At 44.6% G+C, this 19,256-nt stretch overlaps 2 protein-coding genes and 1 long non-coding RNA gene across 5 annotated transcripts in view; 2 read left to right on the top strand and 1 right to left on the bottom strand.

The window, feature by feature from the left end:
* rassf5 (Ras association domain family member 5) overlaps positions 1 to 5,609 on the top strand; it is a 26,195-nt gene extending 20,586 nt beyond the window's left edge. Inside the window, exons 3-6 of the mRNA XM_046075476.1 lie at positions 1,727 to 1,840; positions 2,505 to 2,838; positions 2,934 to 3,049; positions 3,254 to 5,609. Coding sequence (XP_045931432.1) covers positions 1,727 to 1,840; positions 2,505 to 2,838; positions 2,934 to 3,049; positions 3,254 to 3,397 — 708 coding nt within the window. The 3' untranslated portion in view covers positions 3,398 to 5,609. The remainder of the gene's footprint in view (positions 1 to 1,726; positions 1,841 to 2,504; positions 2,839 to 2,933; positions 3,050 to 3,253) is intronic.
* A 2,359-nt stretch (positions 5,610 to 7,968) lies between these two features.
* On the bottom strand, positions 7,969 to 9,519 carry LOC123986986. The gene is made up of 2 exons (XR_006829032.1): positions 9,207 to 9,519; positions 7,969 to 8,229 (listed from the first exon to the last, which is right to left on the bottom strand). It is a non-coding gene; the product is annotated as an uncharacterized LOC123986986 (long non-coding RNA).
* dyrk3 (dual specificity tyrosine phosphorylation regulated kinase 3) lies at positions 8,188 to 18,835 on the top strand. Of its 3 annotated transcripts, none has more exons than XM_046075474.1 (6): positions 8,188 to 9,056; positions 11,134 to 11,243; positions 14,821 to 15,026; positions 15,176 to 15,479; positions 15,589 to 16,005; positions 16,104 to 18,835. In XM_046075474.1, exons 1-6 carry the CDS (start codon positions 9,014 to 9,016, stop codon positions 16,833 to 16,835), a joined length of 1,812 nt encoding a protein of 603 aa, XP_045931430.1. In that variant the 5' UTR covers positions 8,188 to 9,013; the 3' UTR covers positions 16,836 to 18,835. The 3 variants fall into 3 exon arrangements, with proteins under 3 accessions (XP_045931430.1, XP_045931429.1, XP_045931431.1); XM_046075473.1 differs by having other exon boundaries at positions 8,190 to 9,056; positions 15,173 to 15,479; XM_046075475.1 differs by lacking the exon at positions 8,188 to 9,056 and adding an exon at positions 9,231 to 9,433 and having other exon boundaries at positions 15,173 to 15,479.
* Positions 18,836 to 19,256: the final 421 nt, after the last annotated feature.

The raw sequence follows: 19,256 nt of genomic DNA, 5'->3' as shown, positions 1-19,256 counted from the left end.
ATTATGCTTCTCATGTTTATGAATGTTGTATTACCTTGCATCATTTAGTATCACTCATTTTACACTAACCATCTTAAACTGAGCTCTGGAACCCCGTTGCACGACGCACGTTGGGAATGTAAATTATTTCCATGTCATCTTTTTCCTGCAACCCCAGTGCAGGCAGAGCAGAACTTGTCCAGGTTGACATCTCTCTGCTTCTGTGTCTTGTCGGGCTTTGGCTCCCTTGTGACCTGGTCCAATCAGGGCAGTGTCCCAGGACTTTGTGGAACTCTCAGGGGCGGAAACTGCTCTATTGTCCCGCTCCATTGTCCCTTGACCACTCTCACTGGTATGCAGAAAAGGAGGGCAGGGCACTGCCTCTGATACATTTAGAAACTCGCACACAAACGCAGGAATTCCTGTGAGGTTCTTTTCACTTTGTTGCCTTTAGACTTGGAGGAATTTTAGATACAAGTCAACTCCTCCGTATGCCTCAGATTCCTTTCTTAACCTTGTATTTTGCTGTGCACACTTAATGTTTATCATGACAGTAGGGCCATAATTGGCTGAAATAAAGGCAGCAACAAAGTGAAGGAGCTATGTGGGGGGCAAAATCATAGACCCCCCCTGTTCTCACTGTTCCTATTCACACACACACACACACACACACATACAGTATTGCTTAGCTCATCCTGGCTGAAATTCAGCAAAAAGAGATGATAATATTACAACATTTAAATTTTAAGGCTGACATTCGCAGATAGATGTAAGGACAGAACTGTGTGTGTTGTTTATCACCACAAGGCGCCTCACTCTATATGTGTGCACACGCAGAGACACCCACATCTGTCTTGAATGAAACAGGGACTTCATCACACAACCAGAGGACTCCCCTACAGAAAGTATTACTGCCCTGCATTCTCTCTCTCTCTTTCTCGCTCTCTCTCACACACGCGCTCTCTCTATCTGCCCCAGAAAATGCAAACGAACAGGAGAAGGAGAAAAAAATGCTATTGTGAGATAGAGAGGATACATCCCACTGTACTAAAAATAACCCAGTCAAACTCTGTGTTGCTAAGGCTGGCTCAGCAGCCGCTCTTTCATCATTACTTACCCCTTACTTGCCTCTTTCCTTGCCTCCCCCTCTTTGCCTCCCTCTCTTCCTCCTTTCATTGCTTCTTCCCTCTTTTCCCTCTCCATCTCTCTCACACACACATTCCTTGTCACAGAGGGAAATGAGTAATATTCAGAGGGAGTCAACGCTGTCAGTACTCTCACACTGTGATGCTAATTGTGTGAATTCCTCCATTCACATTTCCTGTCACCCATGTAACGCTGCCGAGTTGTGTGTCCATGCTGAGGAGGAAGGGATAGTACAGTATACTGTCTAGAAGAATCTCCATCAACCACAGTCAGAGAAGCAGCCTGAGGTTGACAAAGATGGAGGATAGGAGAGGGAGGTGGGGTCGCAAGTAGTTATTTTCAAGAGAGTCCACAGAGTGCATGAGTCGGCCAGGATCCTGTTTAGTCTCGTTTTCAACCTGGTTTAAATGTTACACCTGGTATGCCTTCAAGTCAGTTTTTTTAAAGGTTTGGTGTCTCTTAATTCTGATGTATTCAGGTATCTATTAGCAAACTTGAGCATTTTATGGAAACAACACCATCTGCTGGTGCAAATCAAACACTGAAACTACCAGTACTCTGATGTTTTAATACTGACACCCCTTCTCTCTCTGCCTTACAGCAGAATGAAGCAAAGGAGGAAGAGGAGGGGGGAACAAAGGACCTGTCAGAGGAAGAGGTGCAGACAAGGATAGAAAAGTATAATGCTCAAGTCTCTGAAAATGGCATGAAACTGGTGAGTTTTACACACTTCATGAAGCTGGTGAATGTACTGTAATGTATCATGTCAAACTAACAATGAAATTAGATTTTAGTGCGTCCTCGCATTCATAATTTGATGTTGACAGACAGGGAATTGAGCTATGAGACATAATGTAGCGATACACAAAGTGGGAACAAAAGTAGTCTGTGAGGAAATACGTTGATTCACTTTCTTGCCAAGGGTTAGATAAAAAGGTCGATACCACTCTCGTATCTATGCAGTAAATATAAAGCTACAGCAAGCAGCAGCAGGTTAGCATAGCTTAGCACAAAGACTGGGAACAGGGGGAAACAGCTAGCCTGTCCCTGTCAAAAAGGTAACAAAATCCTCCTACCAGGACCTCTAAAGATGAATAACCATATTGTTGGTTTAATCCACACAAATACCAAAGTCTAAAAAGGAGATATTAGGGGTTATGTGCCAAACTGTTTCTTGGCTGCCAATAAATTTTGGACCTTTGGACAAAGCAAGGCTACAGGCATGAGAGTGGTATCAACCTTCTCATCTAACTCTGGACCAAAATGTTGAACTATTTCTCTACAGTGTTTCTTTCCAGTCCTGCTACGGCGCACATATCAACACTGAAATGTGCCTCTCCTCCCTAACTGTCACCCTTTTAACTCTCTGTGTGCTGTAGGCTTCAGATGGATCCTACACAGGCTTCATTAAAGTCCACCTGAGGCTCAGTCGACCAGTCACAGTCCCCTCTTTGGAGGTGGCGGGCTCAGAGGGAGCATCCAGGCAGACGGCTAGCCACAATCAAGCAACGTCAGAGGGCCAGGAAGGGACGGACTATGGGCAGAGTGAAAATAGAACATCCTTCTACCTACCATGCGACTGTGTGAAGCAGCTCCACATCAGCTCTCTGACCACCACTGGAGAGGTCATCCAGGGCTTGCTGAAGAAGTTCATGGTGTTGGACAATCCCCGCAAGTTTGCACTGTACAAGCAGACGCACCGCGACGGACAGGGTGAGGAAAAGACACCCAGTTACTAGCTCATTTGTAGGAAACATATGCAATATACTGAATTTTATGTTTTTCTTGGTGCTCTTTATCCCCTCCAGATCTTTTCCAGAAGCTTCCTCTGTGTGAGCGTCCTCTTCTTCTGAGGTTATTAGCAGGGCCTGACCCAGAGCAGCTCAGCTTTGTCCTTAAGGAAAATGAGACTGAAGAGGTGCAGGTGAGAAAGCACAACAATATACGCACACACTTGTGGTGTACAGGCAGATTTTTAGGTATCTGACTTTTTTTTCTCACAGTTAATTTACAGGATTTAATGGCATGGTATTTATAAAGGCAGCTGAGGCAGTTATCCTTTATTCTAAACATTTAAAGAAGGCTAGCAGCAAACTCTAATAATCGTTTTCCCCTCTTTCTCTGACAGTGGCATGCATTCTCTGTCCCTGAGCTGCAAAACTTCCTGGTAATCCTGGAAAAAGAGGAGTCAGAGCGGTTGCGGGCAGTGAAGCAAAAATACGCTGCATACAGACAGAAACTAGAACGGGCCCTAAAACAACATGACCCCTGACCCCGCTCACCTGTTACCTTATGACGTCAACCCAGGGGGAGACTGAACCTTCACACGCCGACCCCTCAAGACCCCTGATCTATTCAGAGACTGGAGCCAGAGCTGGACTTGTCTCCACCCACCGCATATACACCCAAACATGCAGTACATCCGCACACAGACGCATACCCTTTCTCAGGACGCATACAAGCCCCCCACCCCTCAATCATCCATACATCCACTCCCTGAGGAGAGAGAAAGGCTACTGGGTGTGTGGTCTGCTTGCTCATTGGACAAGTAGTGTATTTTCGTTGCCAAGGACACACACAGCGAGCTCTGAAACGCTGACTTGAAATCTCATTTGAGACTGATATTAACCAGTGATGTTTTTAAAGATTCCCTCTTCTTCTGCTGCTGCTGCTGCTACTGCAAGTGTTACTTATGCATGAGTCTCTGTCAGCTCACCGCCCCCCCCTGCACATAGAGTTAGAATTTAAACAGAAGGCATGGTTTTCAGTATCTCTTTTGGGGTAGAAGGACAATCATACAGAGTGTTCTTTTTCTTATCCTCTTCTTGGAAGCTTGGGGTGTTATTTTTGTGCTGGAATATTAAGATGTGTGGATTTGTGAGGGAGGTGTTTAGGGTCAGGGCTGGAGGCAGAGGGCTGCGTTTTTGCTGTGGATGCTAGAACAACACAGAATGGGAAGATAAGATGATTTTTTTCTCAGGGAGAATGTGTTGAGCAACAAGAAAACCTAAAGGCGGGAAGAAACCAAACACCGCCCCTGTTTTAGCCCACTTGCTCCCTGTGATTCCATTTACCTACTTTAACGCCGTGTGAGAAGATGTTACCAGTCCTCTCCCCACACACAAAAATAACCTTATCAGGTGATACTATGAGTTCATTTTCCCTCCCTAAATCCTGATCTAACCCACCTTGCATGAACATCTACCTGCAGATGAAGCCTACTGAGCGAGGCACTCCACATACCTTTACAGATTTTACACTTTATTGTAGAAGTGACTTTGCGCTGTCATTGTACGTGGGTTGCATTTGAATGTGGAGTGGATTTTTACACCAAAGCTTAGGGGGACAGATCTATTGAGATGATTTTAAAAGAATGAAAGAGTTTATCTAATTAAAGGTGGAGTATGTAAATTAAACCAGCTTCTGTTTTTGCACATGTGGATGCAGGTCACTGAGAATGGCCCACAGCTTTGGGGCTGGGCATGCATTTCTGCTTCTCTTTTTGTTTATCTCCCCACCTTCCACCCAAAAAAAAGAAGAAGAAACAAAACGTATAGAAAATTCATAATAATGGCTATGATGTACCAATGATGTGTTTGCAATGCATATGTATTATGTAGACACTGGAAAAAGAGTGACAAGGTTTAACTTTGTTGTTATTATGATAAATATTATTCTTTTGGTATCATTCCTACTGTGTGTGTGTGTGTGTGTGTGTGTGTGAGATCATCCGGGGCAGTGAAGATAATGTGAATTGTGTTATACAATGAGTGTCTGTGTGTCATCAGTGTTCCCTCATTGGGCCTCACTTATCAAGACACTTATTGATGTAAAATAATACATTACAACTGCAAATTAGGTCGATTTAGAAGAAATGTTTGGTGTGCATGTATTAACAAATGAATACACCTAACCAAAGCATTTACTGTAGACCTTTTCCACACACCCTTATTTTTCATCTTTTATTTTATACAATAGAAGTACTGATAAATGAGGCCCGTTGTCCATAAGCACATGCTTAACAGTAAACCCAAACTGGTTTCTTTTATGATAGAACCACTACCCAAAGCCCAAACTGTTCCTGCTGGCAGTGCCTTTTGTTTCATGTGCCCCTGTGTATGTATGTAAGGTGTGTTTTTAGCTTACAGGTGCCTGGGTGTATGTATGGGTGCTTTTGCATGTGTGCAAATCTGTATTTCTTGGGTGGTGTTCTATATGTCATTTTTTCTTTCTTTGCCTGAACACATTTGTCTTTCCAACAACCCCTCTGTGTGTGTGTGTGTGTGTGTGTGTGGGTGGGTGTGTGTGTTATTTATTTCATGATTTACCTCCTTGTAATGATATTGTGTCAAGGATGTTGAGACTTAATGCTTTTTTGTTCGCAGTTGGTTTTGTTTTATTTGAAGAAGTGTGTATAAATATAGCAGTAGAACTGTACAGATTATCAAAATGAAATAAAAAGGTCATCCCTTTATTGAAATGTTCTCATATCCTAGTGTCTCTGGTTTTGACATGGTTTCACTGGAGGCCACAGTGTACCTCTTCTACATTTTATGTTGTCTCATACTTTACTGTGTCCCTACATCATGAGACCCAAAATGGTTCCCTGTTATGCATCTTCAACACTAACTTGAGCAGAAAATCACTTCATGTAGGCCTTTATCACGTCACGTGAAATATTTTCTCACACAGAAACCGTCTTTCTCAGGAGGTTAAAAACCACAAGGAGTTCCTAGAAGAAATCCTGAAGAGATGCTACTCAGTTACCTTGACTGACATGGGTTACAAAAAAAGAAACGAACCAACACTAGTTTTCTTTCTCCATGTTGGTCCACTTAACAAAAGTTTCTTTGAGCTAGGCACTGAATTCCAACAAACCAGTGAAGAGAGAATTGCTCCAAAGGAATCAGTAATGTGCTTGTGCTCAATTTTAGTGCTTGTCGAATTTTGTGGTATTTAATCATATCTTTTAAGAGATACAGATGTGAACCATTTAGTGATGAAGACTGTGTTGTCCAGACAGACATGCCCCAAGTAAACTTTACGTCTCATGATTTCATCACCAGACGCCAGCTTGTATTGCTGTCAAATCACCAGCAGGTGGCAATACCTCATCGAAACTGCAAGAACGATCTAAACATGCAGACTGGAAGCTGTGTGTTTTTGTTTTACTGTATTCATGGGGTCCAAAAACCAGGATTCCACTATACTTGTGTGGTCCGTCAGCTTTATGGGAACCAAAATGCTGGACCCCACAAATTTTAAGGACTTTTTGAGGGTCAAGGCATAGTTTTGGGGTTCAGGTTAGGGTAAAGGGGTAAGGGAATGCATTATGTCGGGGGGCCCCGACATAATGCATTCCCCTAGAAATGACGGCTTCCCATGAAGGTAGTGACACAAGGCTGTGTGTGTGTATGTGTCTGTGATTTTTGTTTTCATATGTTGTGATATGCTTGACGCAATAAAACATTAAGGTTCAGCGGGGACTCACAGCTTTACACAATACTTTGCATGATGTGGTTGATTTTAGGCGAATTCTGTTTTCAAAGGGCATTCAAAAGAAGGTGTTAGACCAATAAACCCACAGGTGTCAGTGTCTGTCACAGGCTCTGAGACCAAATACAGCCAGGACCCCCAGCCCCCACAAGGACCTAGCTTTGCACCTGGTACCACCTCTTGCTGTGGTTGTAAATTCACTAGCTGTGATTAGAGCACAGCTTGGTCCACACACTTACACCTTGAACCCTTTTGAGAGGAAAGTGCAATAAGCAGATCAATTTTTAGGCATTGTCACCCTACTCTCTCTATACACCACCATCTAAGAATAATCAGCATGGCCACGCTGGCCTTAGGGGCTGGCTGCTGCCCAGAGGGCTGCCTGAAACTGTGTTAGTATGCTTATTTATGGCAGCAAATATAGACAGACCCTTCTTCTCACCTCTGAGAAAGAGCTAATATTAGCATCACCCTCTGCCCAGCATGTATCACTGTCTGAATTTAGCCTGTTCCCCTCTCACTCTGTCTGTCCTCTGCCCTGCTCCTAATTATATCTAGCCCTGTACAGATCTCAAACCCTCTCCAGTTTCAGTCCAACGTTCAGCTTTCCTGTGTGGGCCCTGAGGATAAGTCATCTTAGCCCTTGAGCTGCAACTAGTGATTAGTTTCATTATATGTTTTGTCCAATGGTCCAAAAACCAAGAAAATAATAAAAGTAATAGTCTTATAGTAATCTAGGGGTTCCTGGTTATGTCCCCAGCTCCTCCAGAGAGAATGTCGAAGCCTTCTTGAGTGAGACAATGAACCCCTTACTGCTCCTGAAGAGCAGGTTGGCGTGGCACTGTCTGTCATCAGTGTATGAATGAATGTGTGTGTGTGTGTGTGTGTGTGTGTGTGTGTGTGTGTGTGTGTGTGTGTGTGTGTGAGAATGGGTACCACTTTATAGAGGGTTTGTAAGTTGGAACAAATGCCCCTATTAAGGTTTAATACATAATTTACTGATGCTTCACGTATAAGCCATTAATAAGAACAACTATTCAGTCTGAATTTGTCTTTGTTTTGCTTTGTATTTCATCAGTAAGACTCATCCAATGCATAATGTGACCTCTGAGTCTTTGGAAAAGTGATGCAGTGAAAATGAATTTATGAACATTTACAGCTACAGACTTTGATTGTTTTTATTAGCCTACTCTCTACTGATGACTTGTCAACATGTATAACTGCAGACCTGATGCTAATCACCCTTTATTAATGATTTATTAACATTACTAACCACAGACATGACGTGTAATACCCTTTATCAATAACTATTAATAACTTGACCTTAATGACTCAACAGACAGAAAAGACTTTTCACATCGCTGGTGTTTAATTCACGGTGTATAGGACATGCAGTTTTATAATAGAGCACATTTACAGTATATTGTTGAGGACATTGACACCAGCTCCCATGCAGAGCTGCAGTTGGGCGCTGCAGGTCGCCCTTCTGTCTGTTGTCTGGATGCTCGCTACGCCCCGCCCTCCTGCCTGTTGTGTGGATGCTCGCTACGCCCCGCCCTGCTCCCTCCCTCCGCTCGCCTTGCCGACTCCAGGCTCAGTGAAGACGCCCTAGCAACAACACACACAGTTGCGTCGAATAAGATACTCCTGCCGCGGAGAAGACGGATTAAACACCGCCGCTTTATTGCCCTGAGTCCAGGTGAAGCTTTTCTGCAAAGGCGATGCCCCTGGTGGTTTCTGCAGTCAACATGGGTCTTGAGTACAGCTAGCCTATGTAGGCTAGCCGTCCCTGAAGACGAGCAGCAGCCCCAAGCTGTCCCGAAGGAGGACACGATCCCGGGGATTCAACGAGTGCTAGCATCGCTGTTTGCTAACCGGGAATAAGCACGGGAATGGTGCTCTGGATCGACTCACTGTACCGGCAGAGAAAGGCGAGGGGCACACGGGTCAGACCACCAAGCTGTAACATTTGGACTCAAACTATTTTATTAGAGGGAGCGGCTCTCGGGCAAACGAGTGTTTTTGTGGCTGTACCAGCTAGCTGGCTAGATAACTGAGGGGAGACGACCCCCACCGCCTGCTCAGGGTTTTCAAACTGCAGCCAGGGAGGCTAAAGTTAGCCAGGGCGAGAGCAGAATACACATCTCTGTGGTTTTAATAAAATAAGGATAAATTACAGGCAAAGCCCAGAAGAAAGCTAGAAAATAACCCGAGTTAGTTAAACCCGAAACCACAACTCAAGGGGACTTATTTTTTTTAGCAGACGGCAAAGTAATAAATGCTGTTTGCTAAGTTTCTCACGTGACTCTAGTTTGAATCATTGTTTTCCACTTTTTTATTCGGGATTTGTTTTCCCCACTTCGGATGCTGGCATCACACTTTAATTGCAATCATGATGATCATAAGCAGAAAACCAGAGGGCCCAATAGCAACAGGTAACCACAACACAGTGTTGCACTCTCTGTCAGTAACCTGTAACTCCGCTAAATGTTTTCCCCTGCAGATTCAGCGTTAAAGTGGAAACACTGCCAGCACGGCAGCCCGTGGCATTAGGTTCACCCTCAAGCAGCTCTTTACAGAAATACCTTGCGCTTAAAATGGCTTTGATTGACAAATCTTCTTGGCTCCCGGTGTAAATGTCACGTCTCGTGGACATAACGGACAGATGCAGCTCGAGTCACAGTTTCACAAGATGCGGGGTGTAAACATGTTTTCGTTTGCTTCGCAACTCCATATCGATCACGAGACTCCTGTCTGTGAATGTGTTAGAAGAGGGTCCAGGAAGCTCCGAGCAGTTTTTATCATCTTCCTCGTAAGCATATCCAGTCTTATCGAAGTTTGATGAGGCTTCATATCTGTTTATGCTACTTTTTTTAAACAGCTGTTTTGGAATTTGTACCGTGGCTGTCATCTTTGCTGTTGTTTTACGTTAATTGTGTTTTGTACTGACGTCATCTGTGTTTGCCTGTATGTGTGTTTGGGGTTCAGGCATTTTTTAAACGTGCGTGTATGCTAGAAAGTGTACATTTGGTGACACTGTAAGAAGACACTTTGTCCAGGATACCAGGAAGAGGAGGGAAAAACGCTGTGACTTTACCCCCTCTTGCACGTTTTAGGACGCATGATCTATTGTAGTTATGTCTGTTTGCTTGAACCTTGTCCTCTACCCCTTTGCTGTTCAAAGGAGAATGGGGTTTGTCACATTGTGGAGATCTGGATGTAGTAGGCTGGATGTTTAAAGTTGGGGATCTGTTTAATCCCCTTCTACCCCAAGCCACCCTCAAAGTTTGCTTGGACAACAGAGTCAGATGCTGTACAGAATGTGCTGAGCCCCCATTGAGTGATTAGGAGTTTGCAGAGGCCTAATGGGGTCTGTGCTTGCTAATATTGTGTGTGTGTGGAGCCCTAATGCCTCTGTTTGCTGTGCTGTGCAGGTCTAATGCATCAGTATCCGGGCAGCAGGTCTAATCTAATCTGTCCCGGAGCTGGTCTGTAGGGACATGGGCTCTGACGCACCTGCACATGGTTACCACACACTTCTAGGGCTAATCAGAGAGAGAACACCATACCTTCCACTGTTTTGGCCTTTTGCTAATGAGCTAACCCAACACAATAGCTCTATATAAATGGCTTATGCTAACAGGCTACTCTGCCTTATTTCAAGCTATCTGAGATAAATACTAAGAGCTTTCTTCTATTAAAGTAGCAACTTGTGGGTAAGCTAAACGACACGACGAACAGCCGGCTGATGGAGTTTTGTCATTTGAGTAACTGGCTTCCACCTACCAGTCCCAAATGCATCTCTCATCCATCTACTCTGTCTCATCTCACATGAGGTGTTTGGCTTGATGCCACAGATGTGAGCACCCACACACAACACTATTGAATGACAAAGTGCCCCGCATCCTTCCATATGAGCTCTATTTCTGAGCACACCTGGTGTGTGTGTGCGCTACATGACTCGGCCTGAATGGACAGATGGGCAGACGGAAAGATGCTGTCGTCACAGTGGCATCTGTTACCCATATTAGGCCAATAATACCACCTGCAGCGCTAGCGATCTGGGACTCTAAGCCCTATCTAAGCTGGTCAAGTTGGAGCTCTGGCCTTGGGTACAATGTATTGGACACAGCAGATACATCCATTGTATCTATTAATAATGGCCTTTTCACCGTTAATGTGGGCTAGGATGTTGTGGCAGACAATGTGCATCCCCACTGGTCTACAGAGAGCAGTGCTGTGGGGCTGTCCTGAGGTTAGCTCAAGGGGTTTGTTGGGTCATGCCAAACCATTTGTTTTAGTCTTAAGGTAGACATCAGAATTGTAACTAATCAATGAGACTTTGCCTAGTTTGAACAAACAAGGGATGGTCTGCCTCTGTGGAGATTAGATTGTATCCTGTAGGCGTTTCCTCTGAACGTCATTGCCAGCCTTCATCCCCAACTGTCTGTGTCACAGATTTGATGGTTCTACATTATGGCACTGATCATGTGTTCATCTTTGTTCCTTCAGCACGGCATGGCGATGGTCTGTATGACTCATACATGAGGACAGACCATATCCTTAAAGACGACGCTGATACAAACAGTCCGTCCGGGTTGCCCCCTATGCCTAAACACACAGTAAGTACACACACAAACACTCACATGCACAAAGCCAGTAAAGCCGTGTTTCCTGTGCTGAAGCACGCTCTGTCTCCAGACATCCTGTTCCTCAGAGAGATATTCCCCACTCAGCCCTGTTCTCGTTCGCTCCTTTTCTCAGTCTTGTTTGGCGGGCAGGAGGGGTTATCTCTCGTCTTACCTCTTATGTCCAACCTGTGTAATTCAGTTTTTCTTCCCTTCAATGAGAATAGCATGTGATCATGTGAGTAATATTGATTGACTGCCTGAGGGGACATGAGTGTGTTGCAGCGGGCAGTTCTCATGATTAGCTGATGTGAAGTAGCCATTTTGTGTCTCTGTCCAAAGTAAATAGAGAGATCCAACAGCAATTATTAGCCGTATGAACTTTTGTAGTTTGAATGTGCAAAACAGCGCATTTCACAGGATGCAAAATTACCATTGTACAGTATATTGACATACTGTATGGTCTCCGTTTTTTTTGACTGTCCTCATCTGCTCGGACAAAAAAGACTTGACAGAAGAACCAAAACACGTTTGATCTGTGTGTAGTCATGTGTATTTATGGGGAAACCAGTAACTCCCAGTGATAAGATGCCGTTCATAGGGTTCAGTAGATTGACCCATATATCAGTATAAGTTGCTTTTCAGTAAATATAGTTGCTGCTTATTTTTTGGTTTCTTCACTCTTAGATCTGGTAACAAGTTGTGATGCATCTGTTTTAACATGTTTTACAAGGGAAAAGAAAAGTTGCAGGACCTAAAGGGGTATCTGTCCCCTATGTTTGCCTCTCTGAAAAGCCCCTTTGGCAGAAAATGCACAAACACAGACGACACTCCACAGACCCCCACACCAGCAGAAGGAGGGAAAAAAGGCTGGTTTCATATATTGTAAAGATTTATTGGACTTGAAAATGTGACCCACAAACAAAATCACCAATCAACATTCCCCCTCTTCCTCCTCGGCCTCGTGTAATCCGCCATCAGTGGGCTAACACTGAGGTCAGGCCTCATTTTCTATTCCTGCCCTGTCCCTTTTCCTTTGTATTTTCTGTCACTCTCACAGAGGTAAAATCCTCTGTTGAATGTGACTGACAGTAGCTTGCCCCAATTCAGTGTGTTGTACTGTACTCAGAGTTGTCTCATGCACTATTAAAGTAATAAACTGATGTCATACTAGTTCTTTATTAAAGGAAAGGTCAAACAAATAAACTGAATTTTGCAGTAACACTTAGTTCCGGGTCGTAATACAACATTAATGAGTGAGAGAGCGGACCGCTCTGCTCAGCGCACATTGATTTTGGTGTGTGTGTGTGTGTCAAAGGTCTGTATGTGTTGAGTTGTGCAACTCTGAGTGAAGGAGAAAAGCACACAAGTGTCTCTGACAGCAAAGAGATTAGCTCTTCTCCATCTGCTGAAGCATGCAGATTTACACACAGAGGACTCCCCACCTTCAGTATTACCTGCTGGTAAAGAAGAATTGCATGTTCTGGTTTTCATTTCCACCATTGGTCACTTTTTGAAAGTTTACATATGTTTTTTTTTTTTCTAATTGCCCCCCCTGCAAGGTCAACCAATAGTCCATCACAGTTGGTGCTCTACATGTAGAAAGCTTTGATTTTTGTGTGTGTGGTTGAATAGGCTCGATAAGTGACATTCACTGTGTTTGTAGAACCGCTTTGGGACAACAGCTGCATGGGACCGTGGGTCAGCAGTAGGGCCGTTTTTAATAAGTTAAGACTACATGGTTACATGTATTCCTCCTTTATTTTAGGACTCAAACTTACAACATAAACGCACTCCGAGCTGCATCCACTTTCAGCGTCACATGCCAACGCCTTCTTTTTAATGTGCATTTCCTTGTTGTGTTGTCTTTATCAGCTGATGCAGTTTCAACCATAGACCAGAAGTTCCACAGGGCAGCATAGCAGTCTAATCACCCCACTCCCCACTCAGATGGGTGAAACCACACTGCTATTAAAATAAGGAGTGTTCATGTGAAAGAGAGACAGCTAGACAGACCCAGTAAATACGCCTCTCCCGTGTGTCTCCATATAGGAAGGCCACGCTGAGTTTATGTCAGCGTGTCTTATTAACAGCCACACTGCTTCTATAGTTTAAGAGTATAATGTAACTATAATGACTGTCATTTCCCTTGTGCTCCATAATCTTGTGGAAGGTTCTTTCCGCTGGTAAGAGAGAGAGAAGAGAGGGAGAGACGGGGAATGAGGAGGAATGAATTCCTGGGGTTGCCGAAACGAGTCTTGAGTCTACTGGCAGGCTGAGAGCAGGACTAAAGCGTTCCTGAAACTCATCTAACCTTTCAGGTTGTTTGTGGGCACAGACTTTCTAAATGGATTACAAAATGGAGAGCTATTGTTTAGTCCAGACACCGATGCAATCTCTGTTGTTATTTATGCTAATCGCCATGAGCTGAGGCCAGCCAGTTAGCAGTCATATTGAACCCCAATCAAAATATTAAAATCTTTTCAAGAAGTTAAAAGCTGGGCTATACAAATTAAAATATTATTTGTTTTGCCAAAGATGGCTTCTACCTTTCACCTAATTGCTAACAGCTAGCAAAGAAACAAGTAGGCTGGTAGTAGGGATGTGGGTTGCAGTTGGGTGTAGGGCTGTTTCTACATTTCCTACCAGACTGGATCTCGATCCAGTTTTGCTAGTTCACCTACTTGGTTGCTGCATATCTGCTGCCCTGTGACTGAAATTCGCCGTTTATGTGCTGCATCATACAAAAGCCGAGCTAGATTGCTAACTAGATGCACATTCCACTTATGTTTGTGGCATGAATCATGAGTTCACAGGGAATCGCTCTCTCTGCACTCTCTCCATGTTAATATGAGGTGGTGATATGTACATATGTATGCCATTATCTGTTTTTCAGCTTTTCTGTCGTCCCTCTTTGCTTGCAAAAATTCTGCTTATAGCCATGGATAAAAGCTATAACGAGATACTGGTATGGATTTGAGAATGTCCGGATATCCATACAGTGGAAAAGCTGACATACCAACTAAAAACTAAAGGCGATATCTCCGACAAGAACTTGGAAAAATGGATTATTTACATGATGCCAACAAGTAACTGAACTGTTAACTGCTATCGAATAACTGACATTAAGACTGCATAAATGTCTGAACTGCCTCAAACAGCTGTTTTTGTTGAGTTTGTTCAATGGTGTGTGTGTGTTTGTGTGTGGAGGCTTATGATGTTCTGTCCAGAGCCAAAAATGCAATACAAATTAAAGTAATAAAAAATGAGTCCAGCAATACAAAGAAGTATTTTGTGCATGACTGTCAGTTGCCTCTAGGTTAAGGTGTTGAAAGCTACAAGTAGCACTTATTGTGTCACCAATCCGTAGATACTACACTCTCCAAAATCATAGAGGTCCTCTCTTCACTCTATTCATTCATACAACACACTAAACCACGTCTTCTGCACCCTGTTCATCGACTGAATACGCTCCAGTGGAGTGTTTACCAAATGGATTTTCTAATGGCTTTCTTTTTGTCCATGGTCTCGCTCTCGCTCCCCCCCCCCCCCCCCCCCCTCCTCTTAATAGGTTGTCAGTAACAAGGCTGTAATGAGGGATCAGGTAACTGTGCGAGGTGGCCAGCTAAAGGTCAAGTACCTGTATGAAGACTCCACCAACAACCGAAAGATCAATGCGATAACCACAGCAACCACCCAGAACAGTGGGACCACTGGTCAGACGCCCAGTAAACCTGCCCCGGTCTCTAGCTTGTCCAAGGAGCACAGTGTAGACAGGTGAGAAAGACACACACACACACACGAAGACGCCAAGAGAACTTTAAAAAACATCACGTGGCCGGACATTTTCACAAATTTACAAGTGAGAGGAACACCACTTCAGTTGTTCATCACCATGCTTCTCTTGCGCTTGTTTGCCACAGCAGTGAATCCAGCAAGGGCTCCAGTGACTCCTCTGGCCCACAGGGTGGAGTTGGGAGTGGAGGGAATAGTGGGAAGCTGTGTGGCCCTCTCACTCCTACCCAGGCTATGAGACTGTACCGATCTCAACTGACCACCCTGGAGCAGACCGAGATCCACTCCTACCCAGACATCTACTTCGTGGGACCCAACGCCAAGAAGAGACTTGCTATAGCTGGAGGCAACAACAACTGTGGCTACGATGATGAGCAGGGAGGATACATTAATGTCCCCCATGACCATCTGGCTTACCGCTACGAGTTCCTCAAGGTCAGACACGCATATTGTGAAGTGTTTTAGAAACACAATTACAGTTGTGTCTGTAAAACAAATATAATGTAAAATTTTTAGCTAACCCAGTTTTTATTTCCCTCTTCAGATTATTGGGAAAGGTAGCTTTGGCCAAGTGGCTAAGGTATACGACCACAAACTGCAGCAGCACCTGGCTCTGAAAATGGTGCGCAATGAGAAGCGTTTCCACCGGCAGGCGCAGGAGGAGATCCGCATCCTGGAGCATCTGCGCAAGCAGGATCGTAACGGCACCATGAACGTTGTGCACATGCTTGAAAACTTCACCTTCCGCAACCATATCTGCATGACCTTTGAGCTGTTGAGCATGAACTTGTATGAACTGATCAAGCGCAACAAGTTCCAGGGCTTCAGCCTGCCGCTGGTCAGAAAGTTTGCACACTCCATCCTGCAGTGCCTGGAGGCCCTGAGCAGGCACAGAATCATCCACTGTGACCTCAAGCCAGAGAACATCCTGCTCAAACAGCAGGGACGCAGTGGCATCAAGGTAGGACACCTGGCACATCCATACATGTGAAAGCCCTATAACAGGTTTGTACACTTGATGTTCACTCATACAATTCTTTCCTTTTCTGTCTCTGCCAGGTGATTGACTTTGGCTCCAGCTGTTTTGACCACCAGCGGGTGTACACCTACATCCAGTCTCGTTTCTATCGAGCTCCAGAGGTGATCCTCGGTTCACGTTACGGCCTTCCTATTGATATGTGGAGCTTCGGCTGCATACTGGCCGAGCTGCTTACCGGCTACCCCCTGTTCCCCGGCGAGGACGAGGGCGACCAGCTGGCCTGTGTCATGGAGCTGCTGGGCATGCCTCCGCAGAAGATCCTGGAGCAGTCCAAACGGGCAAAGAACTTCATCAACTCCAAGGGCCACCCTCGTTACTGCGGAGCCAACACCTTGCCCACTGGGGCCACTGTGCTAACGGGGTCTCGCTCTCGCCGTGGAAAGATGAGAGGTCCTCCAGGTAGCAAGGAGTGGAGTGCTGCGCTCAAGGGCTGCGAGGACCCCACCTTTACTGACTTTCTAAAGAAGTGTTTGGACTGGGACCCCTCGTCTCGCATCACCCCTAGCCAGGCCCTCAGACACCCTTGGCTGTATCGGCGCCTACCCAAGCCCCTACCTGGGACCGATAAGAGCCCAGGGGCCACGGTGAAACGGCTCCCCGAGCACCACAGCACCTCCTTCCCCTCTATCCTGGTCAAAGGGGGGCCAATCTTAGGCACCACAGCTGCCAACAACAAACTGAGGAGCAACATGATGGGAGATTCTGGGGACGCCATACCTCTTCGCACGGTCCTACCCAAACTCGTCTCTTAGATAGAGAGAGAGAGTCCTGTAATCTCCTCTCTCCCTCCACTTCTTCCTCCTCTGCACTCCTCAGGAGGAGTCAGAGTACAGGAGAAAGTGGAGCCTAGGTTTTACAACTCGTTTGGTTGTTGTTTTATTTGTTTTCTACTGAGAGGTGTCGACACCCCAGTTCCTGGTTTTTAATATTAGCTGAACAGAGAGAGACAAAAGAAACACTAAAACAGTTTTTATACAGACTATTTCCTTGAGTGGCTGTGGAGTTTCTGACAGCCATTGATACGGTTTGATTTAGATAATGCTTTTTAAAAACTTCCTCGTGTGACTGGACAGCTTGGTTAATGAGCAAATGTTTTTAACCCGAGTGTCTTCTCACGTGAGTGTTGTGTTTTAGTAAAACACTCTCAAGCACACCTGCACTGTCACTTGCCTCACTTCACACTTCTTTCTTAACACTCAGAGGGCGCCGCTCTTTCTTGGGAAGCGTTTGTATGAGTGAAACTTGAAAAGGGCTACAGAGATTACCGTTATCAGGTTACAGTTAGCAAGCAAAGAATTGTTCAGTCAACATCAATGAATATAAAAAAGAAACATAGAATCATGCTGTAGTGTTTGGGCCCTGCGTACACTGACACAGAAATCACACACACACACACACACACACACACACACACACACACACACACACACACACACACAGAAAAATGTCTTTCACACAGGTAAAGAGGGTTTGGCATTATGTAGTGAACAATTAGGAAAACCGTTTTTAGCAATAAGTCTTCACTTTTTCTTTTCTAGTTGCTCTCTTTTTCTACCTTTCCTGATCGCGGGTGCTTGCATGTCAGCTCAATATGTGACGTTAATATGTGTGTGTGCTTTGTGGTCCTACTCGGGTAGACATTGAGAGGGCATAGGACAACCTTTTTACGGGACCCTCCTCCCAGCAGTAGCTCCACTAGAACTGTCACAAAGGTGTCACCATCACACTCGGTACTTCACACTGGTTTGCGTGAGGCTGGCTTACAACTGTAAGCCATTGCACATACACACCTGTGGGGTGGAAAGTTGGCTGTGGAAAGTTGAAGTTTATATAAATGTCACCTGCCCATTCCCCTAATTGGCTGCTGTGATTGTTGGCAGCGGTGTGTTAATCCTAATGCAAGAATAGTGCAGGGTGAGAGAGATTATGGGATAAAATGAAGGGCGGTATGTTTAATATGAGCCAAGTTTCTTTTTTTCTTTCAGGGGGAGGTGTAGAAGAGTTGACAGGACAGGCCAGTGACAAACGAGGGTTTTTATGGTACTGAAGAAAGAAGTGTTTCTCAGGGAGACATACTTGATACATCCCTTAATCTTATATGAAGTGTGTTCCACTTACAGTCCTCAGTCCCGACTATGGATGAAATGCATGCAGTCCTGTCCACTGAGAGCGAGAGAATGCATAGACGAGTGTTTTTCCGTGAAGGGGGTCTGCATGCTCCACAATCTGACCTAAATTCTCTCTCCTCCCCCACCATCTCGTTCTCGCTCTCGTTTCTCTCACTCTTGTCTCATGTAGGGCAGAGAACCTCTTAAACTCACACGTGCATAGCGAATTATGGTGCTGTCCAAAGCGCGCGCACACAGACACGCACACAGAAATACATCAGGTGCATGTTGAATGGACCACACCGCTCAAAGAGTTCTTTCTCTCGTCCCTCGTTTCCTAAGTGGAACTGTCAGGGATTTCTTCTACTCTGTCTCCATTGTTTTTTTTTTATAGAAGTGGTTTCTATTGCTATTCAGTCCAGAATATCAGAGGATGTAAAATGCAAAAATGGACAAAGAGGAAGTTGTATACTGTCATGTTGTACTAGTGGTGTGCGTTAGTAGGAGGGTGTTTGGTGTTCCAGCATGAAATCACAAACCTGTTATCAGACTGAGTGACTACGAGAAGAGAAACTGTACAGTAACCAAATGAAGTTGTGATAGTTTCTTTTTCTAAAGAAAATAAAAATGATTATTAACTGAAATGTGCTGCTGTGGGTTGATTTCTGCTTTGAAACATATTTTTTGACAAAAAGCAGCTTAGGTTATATTTTAAAATCAAAAGTGGGGGGCACCTCAGCAGCTCACCTGGTAGAAGCCTGTCTCTCTGCTGTGAATGTCAATCAAAAACAGCAAGGCCAAAAAACAAAGCAACAGTGTTTAGGTGTTTAACATTCATGTCATGATCTGCAAAATACTACACATACTGTCCACAGATTTGCCCATGAACACTCAGAAGATTTTTATTTTATTTTTAAATCAGATTTTTCATTCAAGTCTGAGGAAAGCTCTGTTTTCTGGGGAGATTTTGCAGAGGTAGTAAGACAATAGCTCAAGAGAAACTTTGATTCAGATCACCATTCCTCATCTGTCACCTGAAGCTCTCGAAACCAGCAGTTACTGTGA

Source organism: Micropterus dolomieu, linkage group LG18 (assembly GCF_021292245.1).
Source record: "Micropterus dolomieu isolate WLL.071019.BEF.003 ecotype Adirondacks linkage group LG18, ASM2129224v1, whole genome shotgun sequence".
NCBI lineage: Eukaryota > Metazoa > Chordata > Actinopteri > Centrarchiformes > Centrarchidae > Micropterus > Micropterus dolomieu.
The sequence above is the reverse complement of the archived record's forward strand: the minus strand, read 5'-3'. Positions and strand labels throughout refer to the sequence as shown.